Source organism: Atta cephalotes (assembly GCF_000143395.1).
Source record: "Atta cephalotes unplaced genomic scaffold scaffold00029, whole genome shotgun sequence".
NCBI lineage: Eukaryota > Metazoa > Arthropoda > Insecta > Hymenoptera > Formicidae > Atta > Atta cephalotes.
In genome coordinates, this window is record NW_012130093.1 from 67155 (window position 1) to 88085 (window position 20931).

Below are 20931 nucleotides of genomic sequence, written 5' to 3' on the forward strand. Positions count from 1 at the left end.
GTACTACTATATATATATATATATATATATATATATATATATAGGATGATCTATTTTAATCCATCCAGTAGAATATCTTAAAATCTTTAAGTTTAAGACAAAAATGTTTCAAAAATTGCTCAAAGAGCAAAGGAAATGATGACAGTGATTGATCTTAAGAAGATGTCCTTAAATCGGCGAAACCAATCTCTGCACGTTGTTTCCGATAAAGCATTGTCGCCATAGGCTTCCACAAGCATTCGATGCGATTCGGCAACCGGTTTCTTCAAATTGAAATAGAAAAGCAAAGCTTCCCGCATATGCTTTTTTTTTAGCAAAAAACTAGACATGATTACGAAAGAAAAAATGTATGTTGTATGAAATTGCTGATGATGTGCACTGGTTAATTTGATAGATGTCAAACACATAAAAAAAAGTGTGTCAGGGTAGCTTTGTACGCTCACTAATGCCACCTATGAGCAAACAGCGGATTTAAGCTTATACACTGTATTTTGTACGAAAATATTATAAAATGGAGATATAAGGAAACCAATAATTTACGAGGTACTTTATATTTTATTCTGGCACATATTGATAATAAATTAAATCTCAACAAATTAAATAACTACTTTAAAGTAGAAAGCAGAAAGAAACTTCCACATATGCATACTGATGTAGTTCATAAAATTGAATGTAAGGACTGTGATGCACCATACTTAGGTCAAACGGGAATCCTCAAAGCTAGAATTAGAGCATAGAAACCATATCAATCGAAATACAGACCAAAAGTTAATTATCACAAATAAAACAAATAATACAAAAAAATCATAGAACACCGCCAATCACATGAATTTGAGACAAGATATTAGATCAAGAAAAAAATATTAAACAAAAGACTCATATCAAAAATGATTTTCATTTGCAAAGAAAAATAGTTTAAATATACAATCAAATACGGATTCATTAAACGAAGCATATGACTTTTTATTTGAAAATAACGATGGAGCAAAACGAATTTGAATTCAGCGATCCAAAATCTATAAGAAACATCTATTTAAATTGCTCTTCAAACAATTTTTTTGTTCTATATTATAAAAAAATTAATAGTTTACGAGATATTTATTATTTCAGTCCTTAAGTTGATGCCTTTTGGAGCCAATCATAGGATGTCGATGTATAATAAGATTTATTTGTTCCAATATCTTATACAAATGTTTCGATCTAGCTTCGGATCCTTTTCAATGCTACTTGAAGGAACTCATTGAGTTTTCTGATGCTATACAATGATAATCGATAGCTCATTGGTAATAATTATAAAATAATGTGTTGATAAAAATAACAATATAATAATATTAAAGTTGTGAATTATTAATTTGAAAAACTTGGGAAAAGAGTAAATATAAAAATTACATTAAAATGCGGTCGCAGAGCAAAGTGTAAGAAACAACAATTTTGCTTTATTAATGTTGACTATTATAGCCTATATACACGTCACTCAAGTACTGGCGCTTAAGTTGCACGGTGCGGAGCGCTTACCTAAGTTATCCTCCTCTACATGTCATATCGTGCCGACGTAAAAGATAAGTCGATTCTCAGATATAGAGCGATATAAAGTAAGTGTAATTTTTGAAACTTATCTTCCAAAAATTGCAAATCATAACTCGAAATTTTAGATCTTTTTGAAATTCATGCTAATAAACTTCTTGCTCAATTCTGTGTCTATCTAATTTATCTTACTTAATTTATCTTCCTACAGTAATAATTAAAATATTCATTTCTGCAGCTGAAAAATGATTTCTTTCATGATTCACATAGTTCGCTGTTTACTCATAGGTGGCATTAGTGAGCATACAAAGCTACCCTGGGCACACAATACACTTTTTTTTATGTGTTGGACATCTGTCAACATTAATCAGTGCACATCATCAGCAATTTCATACAACATACATTTTTTTCTTTCATAATCATATCTAGTTTTTTGCTAAAAAAAAGCATATGCGGGAAGCTTTGCTTTTCTGTTTCAATTTGAAGAATTAGCTGCCGAATCGCATCGAATGCTTGTGAAGGCCTATGGCGACAATGCTTTATCGGAAACAACGTGCAGAGATTAGTTTCGCCGGTTCTATGATGATAATTTTGTCGTTGACGACCTGAGTGAAAAGAAGCGTGAAAATCGGCCCAGGAAGGTTGAGGACTCAATTGCAGGCTCTTTTGGACGAGGACGATACCCAATCGCAAAAAATGCTTGCCGAGGATGAGGAATTGGGTGTTTCTCAAGAAGCCATTTCCATGCGGTTACATGCCATGGGGAAGGTTCAAAAGATCGGAAAATGGGTGTCGCATGAACTGAACGATAGGCAGATGGAGCGACGCCAAAACACATGCCAAATTCTGCTTGCCAGACAAAAAAGAAAGTCGTTCCTGCATCGGATTGTGACAGGCGATGAAAAGTGGATCTATTTTCAGAATCCTAAACGCAAGAAATCTTGGGTTGATCCCGTCCAATCATCAACATCTTCCTCAAGACCAAATCGCTTCGGACGGAAGACGATGCTGTGCGTTTAGTGGGATCAGGAGAGTGTCATCTACTACGAGCTGTTAAAACCTGGTGAAACTGTTAATGCTCACCGCTACCATTAACAACTGATCAAATTGCACCGTGCTCTGCGTGAAAAAAGGTCGCTTTATCGGAAAAGACATGACAAGCTGATTTTCCTCCACGATAACGCACCATCATACACGTCAACAATGGTCCAAAACTACTTGGAGACACTCAACTGGGAAGTGCTGTCCCATCCCGCTTACTCATCAGACCTGCACCTTCTATCACCTGTTTTTGTCGATGGGCCACGCGCTCGCTGAGCGGCACTTCGATTCTTACGAAGACGTCCGAAAATGGTTGAGTGGTTTGTCTCGAAAGATGAGGAATTTTTTTTGGCATGGTATATACAAATTGCCCGAAAGATGAGAAAAATGTATAGTTAGCGAGGGCAAGTACTTTGAATAAATTTGTTTTTGCTTCCTAGGAAAAAAAATTTTTTTCTGACTAAAAAACAGCGGATTTAAGCTTATAATAACATTAGTATAATAACATTAATAAAGCAAAATTTTTTTCTTATACGTTAACTTCTAACTATCAAAATGCATTTAAATCAGTTCTGTGACCGCATTTTAATGTCATATTTACTTTTACTCTTCCCCCGATTTTTTTATTTTAATTTTCATAGATTTTTTATCATTTTTCTCGATTGATTCGATCGACTAAAAAATTAAACATGATGTAGTAAAATGAATTTACAAATTCAATTTACGATCCAAAATCTATAAGAAAAATCTACTTTGGTTTGAGTTGCTCTTAAAAAAATTTTTTGTATGGTTCTGTGTAATTGTTCCTTAATACTTTATAAACAAAATGGGATAAATCAATTGACATAAAGAAAATACATAGTTGTTAAAAAAAAAAAGCAGTGTTTTAAAAAAAATATGTAGTCAAAATGGATAATTTTTAAAATAAACAACTATGTATCTTCTTTGCCCCAACTGATTCAACCATCTCATTATTCTATTCATAAAAATATTAAAATACGGTTATCAAAAAATTAATAGTTTACGAGATATTTTATTCTTTATTTTTGCACATATTGACATGAAATATCCTTGGAATGGAAGTAACTCGTTACTTGTGTTACAATTACAAGTTACTTTTTCTGGTAATTTTATTGGTAACTGAGTTACTTTTTTTTAACTGTAATGCTATTTATATTTTTTTGGTATTTAAATTTTAATGGTAATGGTTGGAATTTTACAATTACTTTTATCGTTACTTTGGCTATCTTGATGCTTCGAAGCGTTTTTTGATTAATCAATTAGTAAATTTTTTTCTTTCGATTGGTCAGTCGAAAGCTTCGAAGTATATTTGTAATGCTAAGTGGACCGCACTCTTTATATTTTCGATTGGATGTGATTCGTTGGACACAAACCAAGTCACAGCGCTTGATATTAGAAAGTCCCTAGTCCCTATCTCTATCTTAATACTTATATCACAATACTTTTATCATAAATATATTTATATCACAATGATTAGAGGAATAATATTATATATAAAAAAATATATAATTCCATTTAAAAAATAATAACCTTGACCCTTGATTTTAAAGATCTTCTCAAGATACATCTTCTTTCCTTGTAATAAAACAACTTTTATCTGAAATATTTTTATCTTAAACTTAATTTTGAGATATTCTACTGAATGGACCAAACTGAGGCACTACATATGTAGGTGTTCTCATCCGCCATCTTGGTTCCATTTGATTGATAGGTTATAGTATATTAGTGACAAAGGTAAATGTTAAGAAAAGCAAATTTTGACAAAAATATCACCATAAAGTCGAATTAGAAAATCTGTCAACAGTAGCTCATATAGTTTAAAAATATAAATTCTCTGCTAAAGTAGTGAATTTATATTTTAAAACCAGTGAACCACTATTATGACAGATTTTTGTAGTTGTCGACTTTAAGAATTAATATATCTTGGTTTAGCGGAGCAGAGCGACTTTTTCTCATCAAACCTTCATTTTTACGCGAAAACGCATCGATTCGGTAGATTTCTATAATATCAAAATTTGAGATGAGCAGTCTCTTTTTAATTAATATTTACTTTTGTTATTAATCATATTATAACGTATTTAATCATATTATAACGTGAATCAATCAAGTGGAAACCAAAATGGAGGATAAGAATACTTACATATGTAGTGTTTTAATCAAATTGTACCTACATGTGCGCGCGCGCACATAATCCCACTCACACCCACACCCATCCGCGTGCACATGCACGCAACACCGCATATATTACACATATAGAAGCATAAATTCGATCGTGCAACTTCTATATGAAGTGAGATAGGTCTAATGTGAGATAGGTCTTCTATGAAAAAAGTTAAGTAAACATTGTTATGTCCAAACTTCGAACACAAAAAAATTAAGATCATAATGAGCTTAATATTTCTCGCTAGAAGGATATATCAAGATGAATAATAATGTCTCAATAATATTATCAATAATATAAATAATTTCAATTTAATCTTGAGTCAATTTAATTTTGAATTTAAATATCTCAGTTTAATTTTGAGCGCCTCATTTAGATAAAATTTACACATGAAAAGTTCTTTATTTTATTTTGAAAAAATCATAGATGCATCTCGAAGAGAAAATTCGACTTTTCTATTTCGACTTTCTACAGAATATTGAGCGCTATTCGTTTTCTATGAACAAGCAAAATAAAAAAATGCTTCTTGTTTCAATATTAATAACTTGATGAAAGAAAATCATATAACGCTCACAATGCAAATTGAAGATAAAGAAAAACATTTACACGGCTCGATTTACATCGAAGTTAAAACATGTTATATCTACTGACGTTAGATGTCATGTAAATGCTATTTTACAATGAAATTATTATATCAATGTAATAATTTCGGGACGGATAAACTAATAAAAGATTCACTCTTTCAAAAACTGCTTTCATATATTATTTCTTCAATTCACACTATAGAATCTTATAAAATTCATAAAAAATTTTTAGATTTGATAGGACCTCTAAATGTATTTATGTATTAGGTGTACAACTTTGCTTCCGCCGTTTTTTTTCCGAAATTCGAGGCTTTATTGTAAAAAATTGGTTATACATTTATGATTCAAAGTATTGTCCATCGCTGGCCACTACTTTCTCCCATCTTTCGGGTAGCGTACGAATTCCGCGTCGAAAAAACTGGTCATCTTTTGAGGCTATCCACGAATCGATCCAATTTTTTACTTCTTCATAAGACCGGAAGTGCTGGTCAGCCAGGCCGTGTGCCATTGATCGAAACAAGTGATAGTCAGAGGAAGCAACGTCTGGAGAATACGGCGGATGGGGTAGGACTTCCCATTTCAACGTTTCCAAGTATGTCTTGACCACTTTCGCAACATGGGGTCGAGCATTGTTATGCTGCAAAATCACTTTATCTCTCGTTGTATTGCGGCCGTTTGTCTTTCAATGCTCGGCTCAAACGCATCAATTGCATTCGATACCGATCGCCTGTGATTGTTTCAGTCGGTTTTAATAGTTCATAATACACTACGCCGAGCTGGTCTCACCAAATACAGAGCATGACCTTGGACGTCAAAATCACCGTTCTTGAAGCGTTGAAACCATTCACGTTCTTTCACTAATAGCGACCTCCATAAGTATTTGAGAGCATTCGATGAGCCTCAGCCGCAGATTTCTTCATATTGAAGCAAAAAATTAAAACCTCCCGCAAATGACGAGAATTTGGCTCGTAAACTGACATTTTCAATCAAGAATAACTTTATGATGCAGACACAAATCGACTAATGTTTCTATGGGGTTATGTTGACAGATGCCCAAGTTTGTTGTATGTTATATACGTCTATGATCTATTTATTTTGACCACCACTTACCGCTAAAGCCATCTATAGGAAAACGGCGGAAGCAAAGTTGTACACCTAATATATTGTAGCTTTGAAAAAAATCAGTTAGATCATCTAAATTACCAATTTGAAAAGTAGAAATTCCAATCTTAAAAATGCTTTAATGCATAATTTTTAATTATCTCATTATGATCATTTTTTACAAAGTTACATTCTCGAAACTAGCTTATATTTGGAAGATAAAATAGGTAATTCTTTAATTTTTGTTGTATAATGTAATAATTTATATATACTTACAATCCTATGGTACCAAGAAAAGGCATTGGATCAACTCCTCTAGCAGAACCTTTCTTATGTATATTGCGACATATAAATCTGTAAATTACAAAAATATAAATTATACATAAACAAAATATTATTACTTAATGATTACTCTTTTAAATTCATTTTTGAAACAATAAACAGAATCAAATGCATTCTAAGGAGGACAAAATCGCATAATGATTTAGAGAAGGACGAATTATCAGTGTCCCCATCGTAGTTCACAGTTCCTTTTATTCATTGATGGATAAATTAAAAAAAATTTAATACAGATGACATCAAGATGTCTATAGTACGAACAAATTAAGAAAATACATTAAAGTACATAAAAATCCTCGACATTTTTCAAAAAATAATATTATCTATAAGATCGATTGTGTTGAATGTGATGCAACAAATGTAGGACATTGATAGAAAATTGAAAACAAGAATTAATGAACACAAAAATCACATTCGGAACACGTCCATCAGTGATAATTGAGCATAGATTGCAACACGGACATAACTTTGATTGGAACAATATTAAAATTTTAGACGAAGAACCTTATTATAACGTTAAAAGCGTTTAATCTCCGAAATATTGAACATTAAAAAACAAAAAACAGTCTAAATCTACAAACAGATACCAAAGGTCTACATAAAGCTTACATCGTTAATAAACAAAATTTGACATCGCAATACCAAGATTATTTTATTATTCATCAGCGTTCGTCTGTGGCTGTTACCATAGTTACTATATACAGGGTGCATTACCAAAATCCGGACAAATTTCAATGTAAATTTTCCGCTATATTGTGCCAGAGATTGTTGTTGGCGAGAGAGCTTGAAATGCTTCTAATTCATATTCTCAAGTCATATTCTCAAAACGATCGCGATGTCGAAAACCAAGTGCGGAGTATAATCGAAGAGCCGCGATCGAAATGCTGGGCGCTCAGCAACGGAAATAATTCGGTTCTTTGAATACCCGAGTCAATCGTTTATGACGTTGTGACAAAATGTATGGTTTTAGAAGTAGTCCAACGAAGTATGCCAGCGAGGAAGAGTCACTCGAAAGAACGCGAGGACTCGCAGTTCTCGTCCGTCGTTAAAAGGGCTCAAGCACTGATTTCGGATGATCCAGGGCAATTGCTGCAAAAATTAGCATCGATTGTTATATAAGCGAGCCAACGATTGCCGAAGAGGATCTTTAATAAAATCGTATACATTAAAAATACGACAGATGCTCTCTGAGATTGCCAGGACAAACCGAGTTGCTCGCTTCCCAACAGTCTAGATTTAAATCCCTTGGACTACTATGTATGGAGCGTAGTTACAAACAAGTCTCGCCATCCCAATGTGACGTCATTAGGGACCTATTGAGGCAGCATTCATCGGCATGGATAGCGTTACATTACAGCGTGCAAACGCTTCAGACCGAGAATAGAGGCCATCATTCAAGCTAATGAGGGATACATCGAATAATTGTACTCTAGAAGGATCCTCCAAATACCATGTAAAAGGATTTTTTGTAATATTTAATTTTTCATTAAAAACATTTTGTTTAAAGAAATTGTTCGATTTGTTCGGATTTTGATGATGCACCCTGTATATATTTACCAAGTGTCTCATTTTTAATATCTTTTTATACATATTTATTTATCTATATACGTCTTTAATTTTATATTGACTAATTATTTTACTATAGACTGACACTTAGTAATTTAGAAATTGAGCATCTTTTCGATATTTTACTTTATGGCTAACTAGGTGAGTTGTTTTGACTAAAATGACGATTTTACTCCAATTTTTTATTTTTTATTCTCTTAATTTATTTGACTTGTTATCAGACCGAAAAATTTCAAACAACCGATCATCCAGCCGTTTGCGAATAATTTCCGTTTCTCAGCAAAGTATCTCACTGGTCATCACTATGTGTATAATTTTCTGTCTATCTATTCGACTGCTCCCATCCAATGTAATTAGATTCTCCTGTATGCATATTTGAAGAAGACTCAATCATGAGACCGAAACATATTACATTTTTAATTAATTATAAAATATTATATTATACATACTTTCTTTTGATTTTTCATATTTTAAAATACTTCTTTATATTTTTTTGCCCTTTATTCTCTCGTTATTGTACAGAAATACAATACATATATTAGTAGAACATATATATTAGTAAATATACCAGGTACTAGTAGAACATGCGAAAATCATATAAAATTAATTTAATATGTCTGCAGATAATCTGAGCTTCGGTTATATATATAGACCTAATTATATAGAGCACTATTATATTTTACGTGTGGAATCGACATCATATAACAGCACTCCTAGAAAGATCAATTCAACACTTTCCGTTACAATATTAATGATTTTAATAATTAAGAATGATCATTAATAGATTCTTCGAGATTCAACGTATATCATGTAAATGTAAAAGATTTAGGAGTCAGCGCGGGAGATCGAGCAAGTTTCTTATAATACAATAAACTTTAATTGAATTCGTCGCTAATCACAATACGTTTGTTTCGACTCATATTCGAGTCATCTTCAGCGTAAAATAATCCACATATTAAATTCAAGCTTAAACTAAATCATTGTTGTTGCTGCAATTAATATAAAGAAGACAATCTAAAAATGACCAATATTGACTCTGAACAAATTCCTTTAAAATCTGCGCAGTTGTCATTTTAAAAGTACATTCATGGAAAAAAGCTTATTTACCTAGGAAAGCTTGAGAAATCTTCCAAAAATGATAAAATAAGTCGTTTAAACGCTCTGCAAAGAAACTCTATTCTAATGAACGATTTCGAAATTAATGGTATGTTTACATTTACCACACGTTGGATTATGAAATACTATAAAAATACTACATAACCAGGAAGATCTACAAATATATATACAGGATGTATTAAAAGTCCGACAATGGTCAAATATCTTGAAAACAAAGCATTAAAGAAAAATTTTTAGATAGATTGTTAGGGTTTAAAAAGTAAAATTTATACTATTACATTCGTTTGACTTTGGATGGCGTCGCCAAGGTCAGGTAAAGGTCAAATTGATTTTTTTTATGAAACATCTTATTTTTAGTTCCAGAATTTATTAGCTGGCATCGAAAGCTTTTCAAAACACTACAATAAAGTTCATTTTTCATTAAATACTTTTCGAGTTATGAAACGTAAAAATGAATTTTTAATACAAAAATGAAAATAAAAATAACAATGATCTTCAAATCAAGGGCATGAATAACATTCAGAATTAGTTAAATATCTTGGTCCAGCAAACGAGAATGGAATTGAAATAGATTCAGATCAGAAATATTGATTCACGAATGTTAAAATGAATGCTTTTCAATCCTGAATGCATTTTTATAAGAATTGAATGGAGCATATTTTTATGCCTTTCAATCTAAAAATAATATTATTTTTTTCTGTGCATTATGAATACTGTTCAATTCAAAATTTTGAATAGGAAATGCAATTTTCCAATTGCATCCAATTGAATCTAATTGAATCCGATTGAATCCAATTAAATCCAAAAAAAGTATTCGCTATTTAAAATAGGCATTCGAATAGAAAAACATTTCAATCCATTTTAATCTATTTTCATTTATTGGGGAGTAATGCTAACATGGGTGGTACAGTAATTCTCGCAACACCAGCAATTACATAGAATTAAAAATATTTCATTAAAGCAATCGATTTTGTCACCCAAGGTTAAAGGTGATCAATAAATGTGATCAATAATTAGATCTTTTTAAACCTTACCACACTTTCTGAAACATTTTTCTTAAAAATGCTTTGTTTTCGAGATATTGTGGATTTTTTGAAACCCTCCCAGCAAACATCAAATACAATATAACGTGGAAGTAACAAATAATGTAACACGTGTTGCACTCATATTATATTATATATTATATATATATATATATATATATATATATATATATATATAATACAATGGTTATGAAACCATTACATTGTTTCGATGGTATTATACTCGTATTATAATTTAAATTATAATATAATGTATGGTTCTAATGTCGGAGTCTCTATTCGCGAAGCTCTGTGCCAGTCGAGCTTCGAGCTATTGAGCGCTACAAAGTACGTAATTTGTACTTGAATCATGAGAATTACGGATAAATGAATATTTATTTGTGAGTAATTATTTGTGCTATTGAAGAATATTATATATATAATATTATATATATAATATATTATATATATAACTAGTAAATTCAGTCGCTTGCATTACAAATTATATCAGTGAATTTAAATTAAAAGCCATTCCATGGAATTAATGAAGTTAAATATAAAAGATAATTGTTGAGTTTAGCCTTTACATCTCCGATGTTGATTAAGTTCGACGCGTTTTTGATTAAATGAATTTGAAATAAAGTATCGCTCTCCGTAATGGACCGAAATATTAATCATTAAAGTGAAATGAAGACTATTCAGGTTAAAAAATCTCTTACATCAATAACATGAAGACATGTAAGTGAAGCTATAATAAGTATTATTTACTTCAATATTATACAAATTCTTTGTTTTAAAAATAAATTCTGTGCTTTAAAAACATAATTTTTCTGCTATAAAAATACAAATTCTCTGTTTTAAAAATCTGATAGCAAAGCAGAAACAAATTTTGAGCAGAGCTTGCTACCAATTTTTAATTGCAGAAAGGCAATTAACTGTACCCAGAGTTTGTATTATCTGACATTGTCAGCAAATTGTCATAATTTGCAAAAATTTTTTACTAGAGTTATCATATGACAATTTGCTGACAATGTCAGATAATACAAACTCTGGGTACAGTACATAATTTTTACTAATTGAAACATTTTTTTAGAAATATTCAGAAATATTCGAAAATTTACATCTTCTCTCAAAATTTTTTATACAAATGAATTTTTTAAATTTTATAATATTTTCATCATTAGAAGTTATACTTACAAAAAATATTAGAAATATTATATTTTATAATTAATATATATGAAAAAAATTCTGAGAAAAATTTTCATCAGGAAAAATCTGCTAGATATGCTTTGCCAGCAAATTGATAAGCAGCAAATGACAGCAAATGAACAAAATGCATAATCTGATGACAGATTGAGAGCAGATTGAGAACAAAATCTGAAACAAACTGCTCGATTTCTGCTACCAATTTGCTGGCATAGCTTGTCAGCAGACTTTATCGATATCCATAATCAAAAGCGGAGACAGATGATTATAGTTTCGTAATCAAAATCTAATCGAGTTTGCTGTCAATTTGATCCCAAATTGGTTAATGTTTTGCTATTATATTTACCATAAAAATATAATACATGAATATTACAATTAAATTCTTCGAATATTCAGTAATGATATTTATAAATATACATGTATTTATTTATTAAAGCACATAAAGATCCGCTATCCAATACATTAAAAAGAAATGTTGTATATAAGATCAAATGCAATGACTGTGATACATCGTATGTCGGACAGATTGGTAGGGAAATTGAAAACGAGATTATCAGAGCATCGTAAACACAAATAACCAAAAATCATCTCATTCCGTTATTACAGAACATAGATTGCATTACGGCCATGATTTTGATTGGGAAAACGTTAAAGTTTTGGATAGCAAGAGATTTTACAAGAGAATAATGTCGGAAATGATACATATTAATAGACAGACAAATAGTTTGAATTTACGAACGGACATAGATGTCTTAAATAGTGCTTACATTGAAACATTGAATAAATATAGGATGTGACCACGGTGATATCTATAGTTTATTTTATTACATAACTTCGTTAAACTGAGAAGACTTACTGTTAACAATTCATAATGGTTCAATCTTTTTAATTTTAATTTTTGACGAGTTTCTGAAAAAAATCTGTTCAATTTCTTCCACAATATTTGTCAATTGTATGTGACTGTTCAAAACTTCGTGAGGTGAGACTTTTCCGTATTACATACATATTTTCCAACTAGTTTTCAATTTCAGCTTGAGTTTTCTAATCGCTCAGCTTTGAAACTGATGTTGGACACACTTACTAATGTTTTGGATTATGGCTCGATTTTTTACTCCGAGATGATCACATATAGAGAAGGTGGATTTCGAACTGTGATGTTAATCTAAATTAACGGTGTTAGTATCAGAAATATTAGGCTGAAGATGACTCAAAGATGAGTTGAAACGTTTCAATTTTTATATAGTTTTATATTGACCTTATTATATTTTTTTGATATTTTTTTAATATTAAATATATTTATATTAGGTGTACAACTTTGCTTTCGGCGTTTTTCTATAGATGGCTTTAGCGGTAAGTAGTCGAAATAAATAGATCATATACGTCATATAATAAACTTGGGCATCTGTCAACATAACCCCATAGAAACATTAGTCGATTTGTGTCTGCATCATAAAGTTATTTTCGATTGAAAATGTCAGTTTACGAGCCAAATTCTCGTCATTTGCGGGAGGTTTTAATTTTTTGCTTCAATATGAAGAAATCTGCGGCTGAGGCTCATCGAATGCTTTCAAATACTTATGGTGAGGTCGCTATTAGTGAAAGAACGTGTCGTGAGTGGTTTCAACGCTTCAAGAACGGTGATTTTGACGTCCAAGATCATGCTCTGTATTTGGTGGGACCAGCTCAGCGTAGTGTATGAACTGTTAAAACCGACTGAAACAATCACAGGCGATCGGTATCGAACGCAATTGATGCGTTTGAGCCGAGCATTGAAAGACAAACAGCCGCAATACAACGAGAGACACGATAAAGTGATTTTGCAGCATGACAATCGACCCCATGTTGCGAAAGTGATCAAGACATACTTGGAAACGTTCAAATGGGAAGTCCTACCTCACCCGCCGTATTCTCCAGACGTTGCTCCCTCTGACTATCACTTGTTTCGATCAATGGCACACGGCTTGGCTGACCAGCACTTCCGGTCTTATGAAGAAGTAAAAAATTGGATCAATTCGTGGATAGCCTCAAAAGATGATCAGTTTTTTCGACGCGGGATTCGAACGCTATCCGAAAGATGGGAGAAAGTAGTGACCAGCGATGGACAATACTTTGAATCATAAATGTATAACCAGTTTTTTACAATAAAGCCTCGAATTTCGGAAAAAAAAACGGCGGAAGCAAAGTTGCAAACCTAATATTAATTTTTATATTTATATTAATATTATAATTTATATTATATATATATATTTATATTAATAATTTATATTTATATTAATTTATATTAATTTATATTAATAAGCGGTTGACTCCTAGAGTCTTTTGTTTTATATTTATGTATTTTGTAATATTCTTGCATGTATTATGTGCAAACTATGAAGTTTATAGATTAATGAATTAAAATTAATTATTACATATGTCTTTTATATCCAAGCAAAAATAATTTTCAGGGAATGTATTTTGCATACACATCCCAGAGAAGGTCTTTCAATTAATTCTAAACGAAAGCAAATTGTTTCGTTTGTTTTCTCTTTAGAATTCCAAAATCTTTTCTAGGAATAGTATGTAGGAAAGATCGGGGTCAGTTGAATACAGGGATAAGTAAAATAATTGAGGCTACCTTAAAAACAAAACACGCGAGACACGCGTAAACGTGTCTGAGCATGCAGCAGCAACTGCCGCTAAATCTGCTGTAATATCTTGTTGCGAACACATTTATGATAGAAGTTATGCACAATTTAAAAAAATCGTACCTAAGTAAATATTTTTATTCTTAAAATTTTTGTTTTACAATCATATATGGTTGTCTGAGATATTTGATTTCTACTTAGATAGTAAGTGTAATTCTTACTTAATAAAGTTCAACAGATTTTTTTGTTTATGTGTCTTTGTTATCATATATTGTTAATGTTTTTAAAAAATGAACGGATGGGGATAGTAGACTACAGCATGAAATTATATAACATCATTTAGTGACAATTCTTTATACTTACTCAAAATTTTATTCCTTTAAAGAGATTTTCCTCAATGATAAATGTTATAAGTTTAGTTCCCTCATGTTTAATCGAAAACTAGGCTTATTCAACATGTTTTTGTATGAAATAAACAAATTTTGCAAAAAGAAGTATTGTTTTGCCCTGCGAAGCGAATGTTTATGTTTAAAATATATTTTTATAAAAGTTTTATTAATATGTAGCCAAAGATGTAGATAAAATACCTTAAAATACTAATCTTTATTTTAATAATCTTAGTCCCCGAATTACCCCAGTCCCGGAGCTAGTTGAATCAGATGGAATGCATTAAAAAAATGCATTTTTTTCATATTAGTTATTAGTTTCTCCTTATTATTAAAATATTATTAAGTAGTCAAATGTACATAGTAACTGATGTAGAAAATTTATTCGATAAGTCTCTTAATTTCGTCTGTAAAATTCTAAACTAAAAAATGAGTCTATTAGCTCCAGTCTTCCCTATAACAAGCATTAAATTAAGCTAGGATAATGTATAGCAACATAACAGTCACGTTCTAGTTTTATAATAATAATGCAGCAAATATATTATTTTTATATGATTATTATATAATATCTCAAGTTACATTACATTATACAACTGCAATGATTCGTGAGTGGGAAATTACAACTAACGTGGATGTAAAATGTTATGCACACATTATATTATCTGTTATATTCCATTATATGGAAGCAATATATAATTATATATTTGTGTTTGCTGGGCTGTATATATATTGCAACTGTACTCACGAGCGTGGCGCAATTTCGTCGCGCGTTCGCAGTTAACAATCTTTAAAATTTTCACAACGAGAATTCGTCTGGCATTAAAAGGAACGCGACAGAAAAATTATCTTTACGCGACCACTTCTGTGTATAGCGTGAGATCTCGAAACTGATAATTGGGCGCCAGGCACGAATGAGCGTGCCGCTCTTTCCTGAAATTAATCAGAATATTTTCCAAATGATATTCTGAACTGCGAACGTCGACGACTCTCGTAACCGACAGCTCAATCCCGGAAATGGCAGAGGGAGTGGTTCGTAGCCGAGAGCAGAGGATAGTTTGAAGGAACGAATAGGAAGTGATTGTAATAAATGGCAAAACAATTAGAAATAAGAAGAAAAATAACAAATATATTCTATTAATCTCCGATTCTCTTTCGGACACGTTCGATAGGATTACGATAGTAGGATGCGATAGAAATGCATTAGACTAGCCTCGCCTGTTCTCTATAATGCGTAGTGATTACACTAATTTTCGATAGCACGAGCTCTCACTGCGTAAGAGCAATTTTTATAATATTACACAAGTAATAGTTCGATACTTTGATAACCGAGGCAGGAAAATGATTATTGTGCTACCTAGATACAGTGTGACTTCTTACTTATCCGCGCGGATTTCGAATCATCTTACAGAATTTCGGAAAGTAATAAAGAACGCACGGACATCACGACATAGAATTCCGATACAAGCAAGACAAATTATCACGCGGCAATATTTAACGAAAATGACCAGACTGTGGCTCAAACGGATGTGGAAAGTTATTATCCCGTAACAGACAAAGAGAGACATTTATGCTTATATATACACCATTAATGTGAGAAATCTGACGCAATTACACATCATGTCTTATGTACGAGAACCGACAACAAAAGTTACGCGCCTCCCTGATATGGAAATTGGCGACCTTAGCTCAATGGCGCTTGTCATCACAATAACCCTCCTGGGTTCTTTGACACGATAGACTTCCGCTCTTAGCATTCTGAGTCTCTCTCGTACATATACGCCTGGTTCGCTCGCCACAGACAAGTGCTGTGTACTGACACTGGTGACCCTTCTAAGCAATGATGTACGAGTCTTTTCTGATGCATGCGCGTCGGTAGAGTCACGTGAATCAACAACATTTCGAGCGTGTAGGTTATGGGCGCAAAAGCCCTAGTTTTGATGGATTCAACGAAGGCAGAAGGTAAAGCGGGAGCACAGATTGCATAACGCATAAGAAATTCAAGCAATCATAGGTCTTTATTTCATAAAAAAGAAGAAAACGAAGGATTTTGATTGGTTCAATTTCTTATGCATTACGTATTATGCGTAGATTTATGCAAGAGTCTGTACTCCCTGCTTTAGTCTTAGGTAAATATAAATTTATTTATTTATTATTAATATTTATATAATGGATCCTAATATTGGAGCTATTAAAAAATACAAAAATAAAGATTTTGAAACTTCATACTAGATGAAGATATTTTTAAAAGATGATTGGCTCCCCATTCGGTTGAAAATAAAGTGCTTTGCATAGCATTCAATCATCAGATGTTGTAAAACAGTAAGGCATTCACTAACGGTTAAGTATATTGAAAATATAAATTTTAATGATAATTGTAATACCACCGATAACATCAAAAATTAACACACAGAAAAAGTGAAACACGCAGAAATTAAAGTAGCAGCTTTTTACAGAGTATAATGTAATATTTAGTACCATCATATAATACCGTTAATAAAAGATATTTGTATTATTTCTGAAATTGTACAAGATATTTCTGGCTTATTTCACTGGCTTGAAAAAAGTGTTATCATACTGTTAAAAATGATTTTGCTAAAAATGCTCAATGAGTCGAGAAAATTATTGAAAATTAAAAAATTTGTAAATATTCAATCTTAATAGATGAAAATACCGATATAATGGATAATAGTAATGTGCATTCTTGTCCGGTATGTTTCACCTTTAAGTAAACAAATTAAAATTCAATTGTTAGAAATTATTACCTTTAGATGCTAAAGATTGTTCTCGCGTAAAATTTTTGAAACATTAAAAAATTTTTTAGAAAAAAAGATATCTCAATTAAAAATATTATTGGAATTGCATATGATAATGAATCTGTAATGATTGGACGTAATAATTTTTATGAGTCATTTAAAATTAGAAATATCGGATTTAAAAACGTTAAACTGCATTTGCCATTCATTCGCACTTATAGCCAGTAAGATTTATGATAAAATACCTTCTTCATAATTTAATTAGTGAAAATTTAATTAGAGGAGTTGCTACTTATATTTCGGGTAGTGCAAAGAGATGTGCAATTTTGACAGATTTTAACAGATTTTGACAGATTTTGATTTCAAGATTTTTTTGAAATAGAAAGAAAAATATAAAAATTGTCAAATACTATGTGATTTAGTTTTCAAAAATGTATTGTTCGACTTCTCGATAACTGGGAAGTTTTAAAAAATTTTTTATTTTAGCAGTAGCAGAGGATAAATTAAAATCTAAAACAGAAATTATTTTAGATTAATTAAATGATAATTCAATTAAAGCACATATGCTATTTTTGAAATATTCATTTAATTTTTTAAATAGCTTTAATGCTCTATTTCAAACACTATAATATTTTAATTCAAATTATTCGAAGCTAGTGAACAGCTAATATGTCAATTTGCTACAAATTTTATGAACTTTAATGCTTTAAAGATATATAAATATTTCTATTTTAAATATTAATGATAAAAAAAATATACAGAATTTAGAAAATATATATGTGGGACCGGAATGTGGAAACTTACTAAAAACTTTATCTTTCGAATGCGCGTAGCAAATTAAATTAAATTGTTTAAATTTTTATATTACAACAGTTGAAGAAATATTAAAACGTTTGCCTTATAAAGATCCTTTTTTCAATTAGCTTTTTTAGATCTAAAAATTGCTTTGTATGATGAAAATAGATTAAAAATTAACTTGCATTGTTACATGAATAAACCATATTGATGTAACAAAATTAGCTTTTGAATGGAAAATTTTGCTATCAGTATTTAATAAAGAACAAAAAAAAGAATTAGCTTCTCTTGAGATAGATGTAATGTAGAAAAATATAACAGAGTGTAAAAATTTCGATGGAGTAAAGATGTTTCCAAATTTAGAATCTTTGAAGTTGAAGTAATTTTCTCTTTACTTCATTCAAATGCTGAGGCCGAAAGAATATTTTCTATTGTAACAGACGTAAAAAATAAAAACGGAATCCACTATCTAATGATACTGTTTCCGCAGTTTGTGTAGTTCGGTCCAGCTTTCAAGATGAAAATATTAATTGCATAAACTTTGAAATAGATTCGAGATATTTGGAGCTGCATAATGCATAAAGTGCATTTATATAAAGATAAAAGACAATCTGATGCTTAATTTTTTTACACTTTTATTTTTTAATTGCATGATGTTTAAGTTTTTGCGCTGTTATTAATTGTATGAATTGTATTTTAATTTGTTCATTGTTTTTTTTTCCTAATTACATAAAATTTTATATTAAATCATCTAGCCAATTTTTTTACGCATGCTATGTATGTTATTAATTGAATTATTATAATTTCAAGGATTATTAATCGTTGTTTTATTTTTTATAGTTTATCTAAATGTACATATTAGTATTAAAGTTTGTTACTTTATTTATGATAACCAAAGATAAATTAAGTTTTTTAATTTTATTTTTATATAAATTAAGATATCTACTTTCACACAGTTTTATATTTTTGTTATATGAATACTGATAAGATAATTTTCCTTACTCTTGTAACAAATGTTGTGTTATATTTCTGTCAAATAAAAATTTTATTTTGCATTAACATATTGTGTTTAAAATGTTATTTTTATTTTTCTTTTTTTCTAGGTTATTTTCAAATTATTTTATTAGAGTAAAATTTATATTACAATAAATATAAATATATATAAATATAAATTTATATTACAATAAATATAAATATATAATATGTACACATATGTACAGCATTGTATTTTGTATATGTATCTTATATTCTTTCAATTTTCTAAAATATTTAGGAAACGTGTTAAGGGCGAACACACCTTTCAACTTACTTTACATTATTGAGCTCGTATGCGCATGCGTCAGAAAAGTATCCCGTATCATTGCTTCCAGGTGATCGCGATTTCCATGAGGAGACCTTATCGTGTCTAATTGGCGCGTGGCCCTGCGGGCTATAGCGAATAGCGTGAGCCGCGTCTTTCATGTATCCTATGTCCTGACGTGCGGAATTGAACTTGGCAGCAGGATTCCTTTCGGCCGCTAAAGAGACTTTCCTGGATCTCCATTGTGCGAGAGACTTGATCTCCGTGATGGCATCCCAGTAGTCGGGTGCCTTCGTTTTTGTCCTCTCAAAGCTTTTGTCTCCAAAAGCTCCGGCGCGAGGTCTTTCGCCGACATTTGGATGTAGAGTGGCCTCTCTGTTACTGGCCTTTTGCGATGCTCTGTAATGTGATGGAGCAACAGATTTCGAAACAATGTGGAATATATTAAAATGTGGAGCGATATTACCTATGCCTTGTAGGATGATGGATACCTCTGCCAATTCGTCCTCAATCTTTTTCCTCCTTCATCTCGGTCCGGATGATCTTCTCTCTTCGTAATCCGTGAGACACAAAATTCACAAGATCATAAAAAGTCGCCAATTATCCTGTAAATCTCGCAATAGCGCACGGAAAAGAAAGATAAAAACCGACACAAAAACATCTGCGAGACACACGAATACACGAAATAGACGGAATAATATTAAAAAAAGATGCGTAAATACATCTGCCTCCTAAAAATGAAAGGATACAGGACGCTAAAGTTGCGCTTTCTAGTCGGATTTTTTATGACTTTTGTGACGGACAAAAAATGTCACGTCACAATATATACACACATATACAGGGTGTCTGGAAATAATCGCCAAATATTTCATGGGCAGATAGAGCGGACTGAGTTGAAAAGTCTTCTACCATTTTGTAAATTTCCCCAATAGTTAATGAGATATTAATCCTTAAAGATAGCCGAATACGCGCGCTCGCCCGGCCTATATGTGAAATGTATATGCCTATCGATCGCTTAGCGCGCGGCCTTAGGGATTGGCTGGCAAGCGCTCCGCGCCGCGCACGCTGCAAGCCTCCATAGCTCGGACGGCGCGCTTGCCAGGCTATCCCCATTCCCCACGGCCCGCGTGTCGAGCGATCAGTAGGCGTATACTTCGCAGTAGTATTCGGCTATTTTTAAGGATTAATATTTCGTTAAATATTGGGGAATTTTACAAAATAGTAGAGGATTTTTCGACTCAATTTAGTCCACTCTATCCATGAAATATTTGGCGATTATTTCCAGACACTCTATATATATATTATATATATATATATATATATATATATATATATATATATATATATATATATNTACTATATATATATNTTATATTATTATATATATAC

The 20931-nt window shown here is 31.3% G+C and overlaps 1 protein-coding gene across 1 annotated transcript in view; it reads right to left on the bottom strand.

The window, feature by feature from the left end:
- The window catches only part of LOC105620766 (sugar transporter SWEET1), a 42040-nt gene that overhangs the window by 1890 nt on the left and 19219 nt on the right, over positions 1-20931 (bottom strand). The window contains exon 2 of the mRNA XM_012202254.1: positions 6709-6786. Within this exon, the coding sequence (XP_012057644.1) occupies positions 6709-6786 (78 nt within the window). The remainder of the gene's footprint in view (positions 1-6708; positions 6787-20931) is intronic.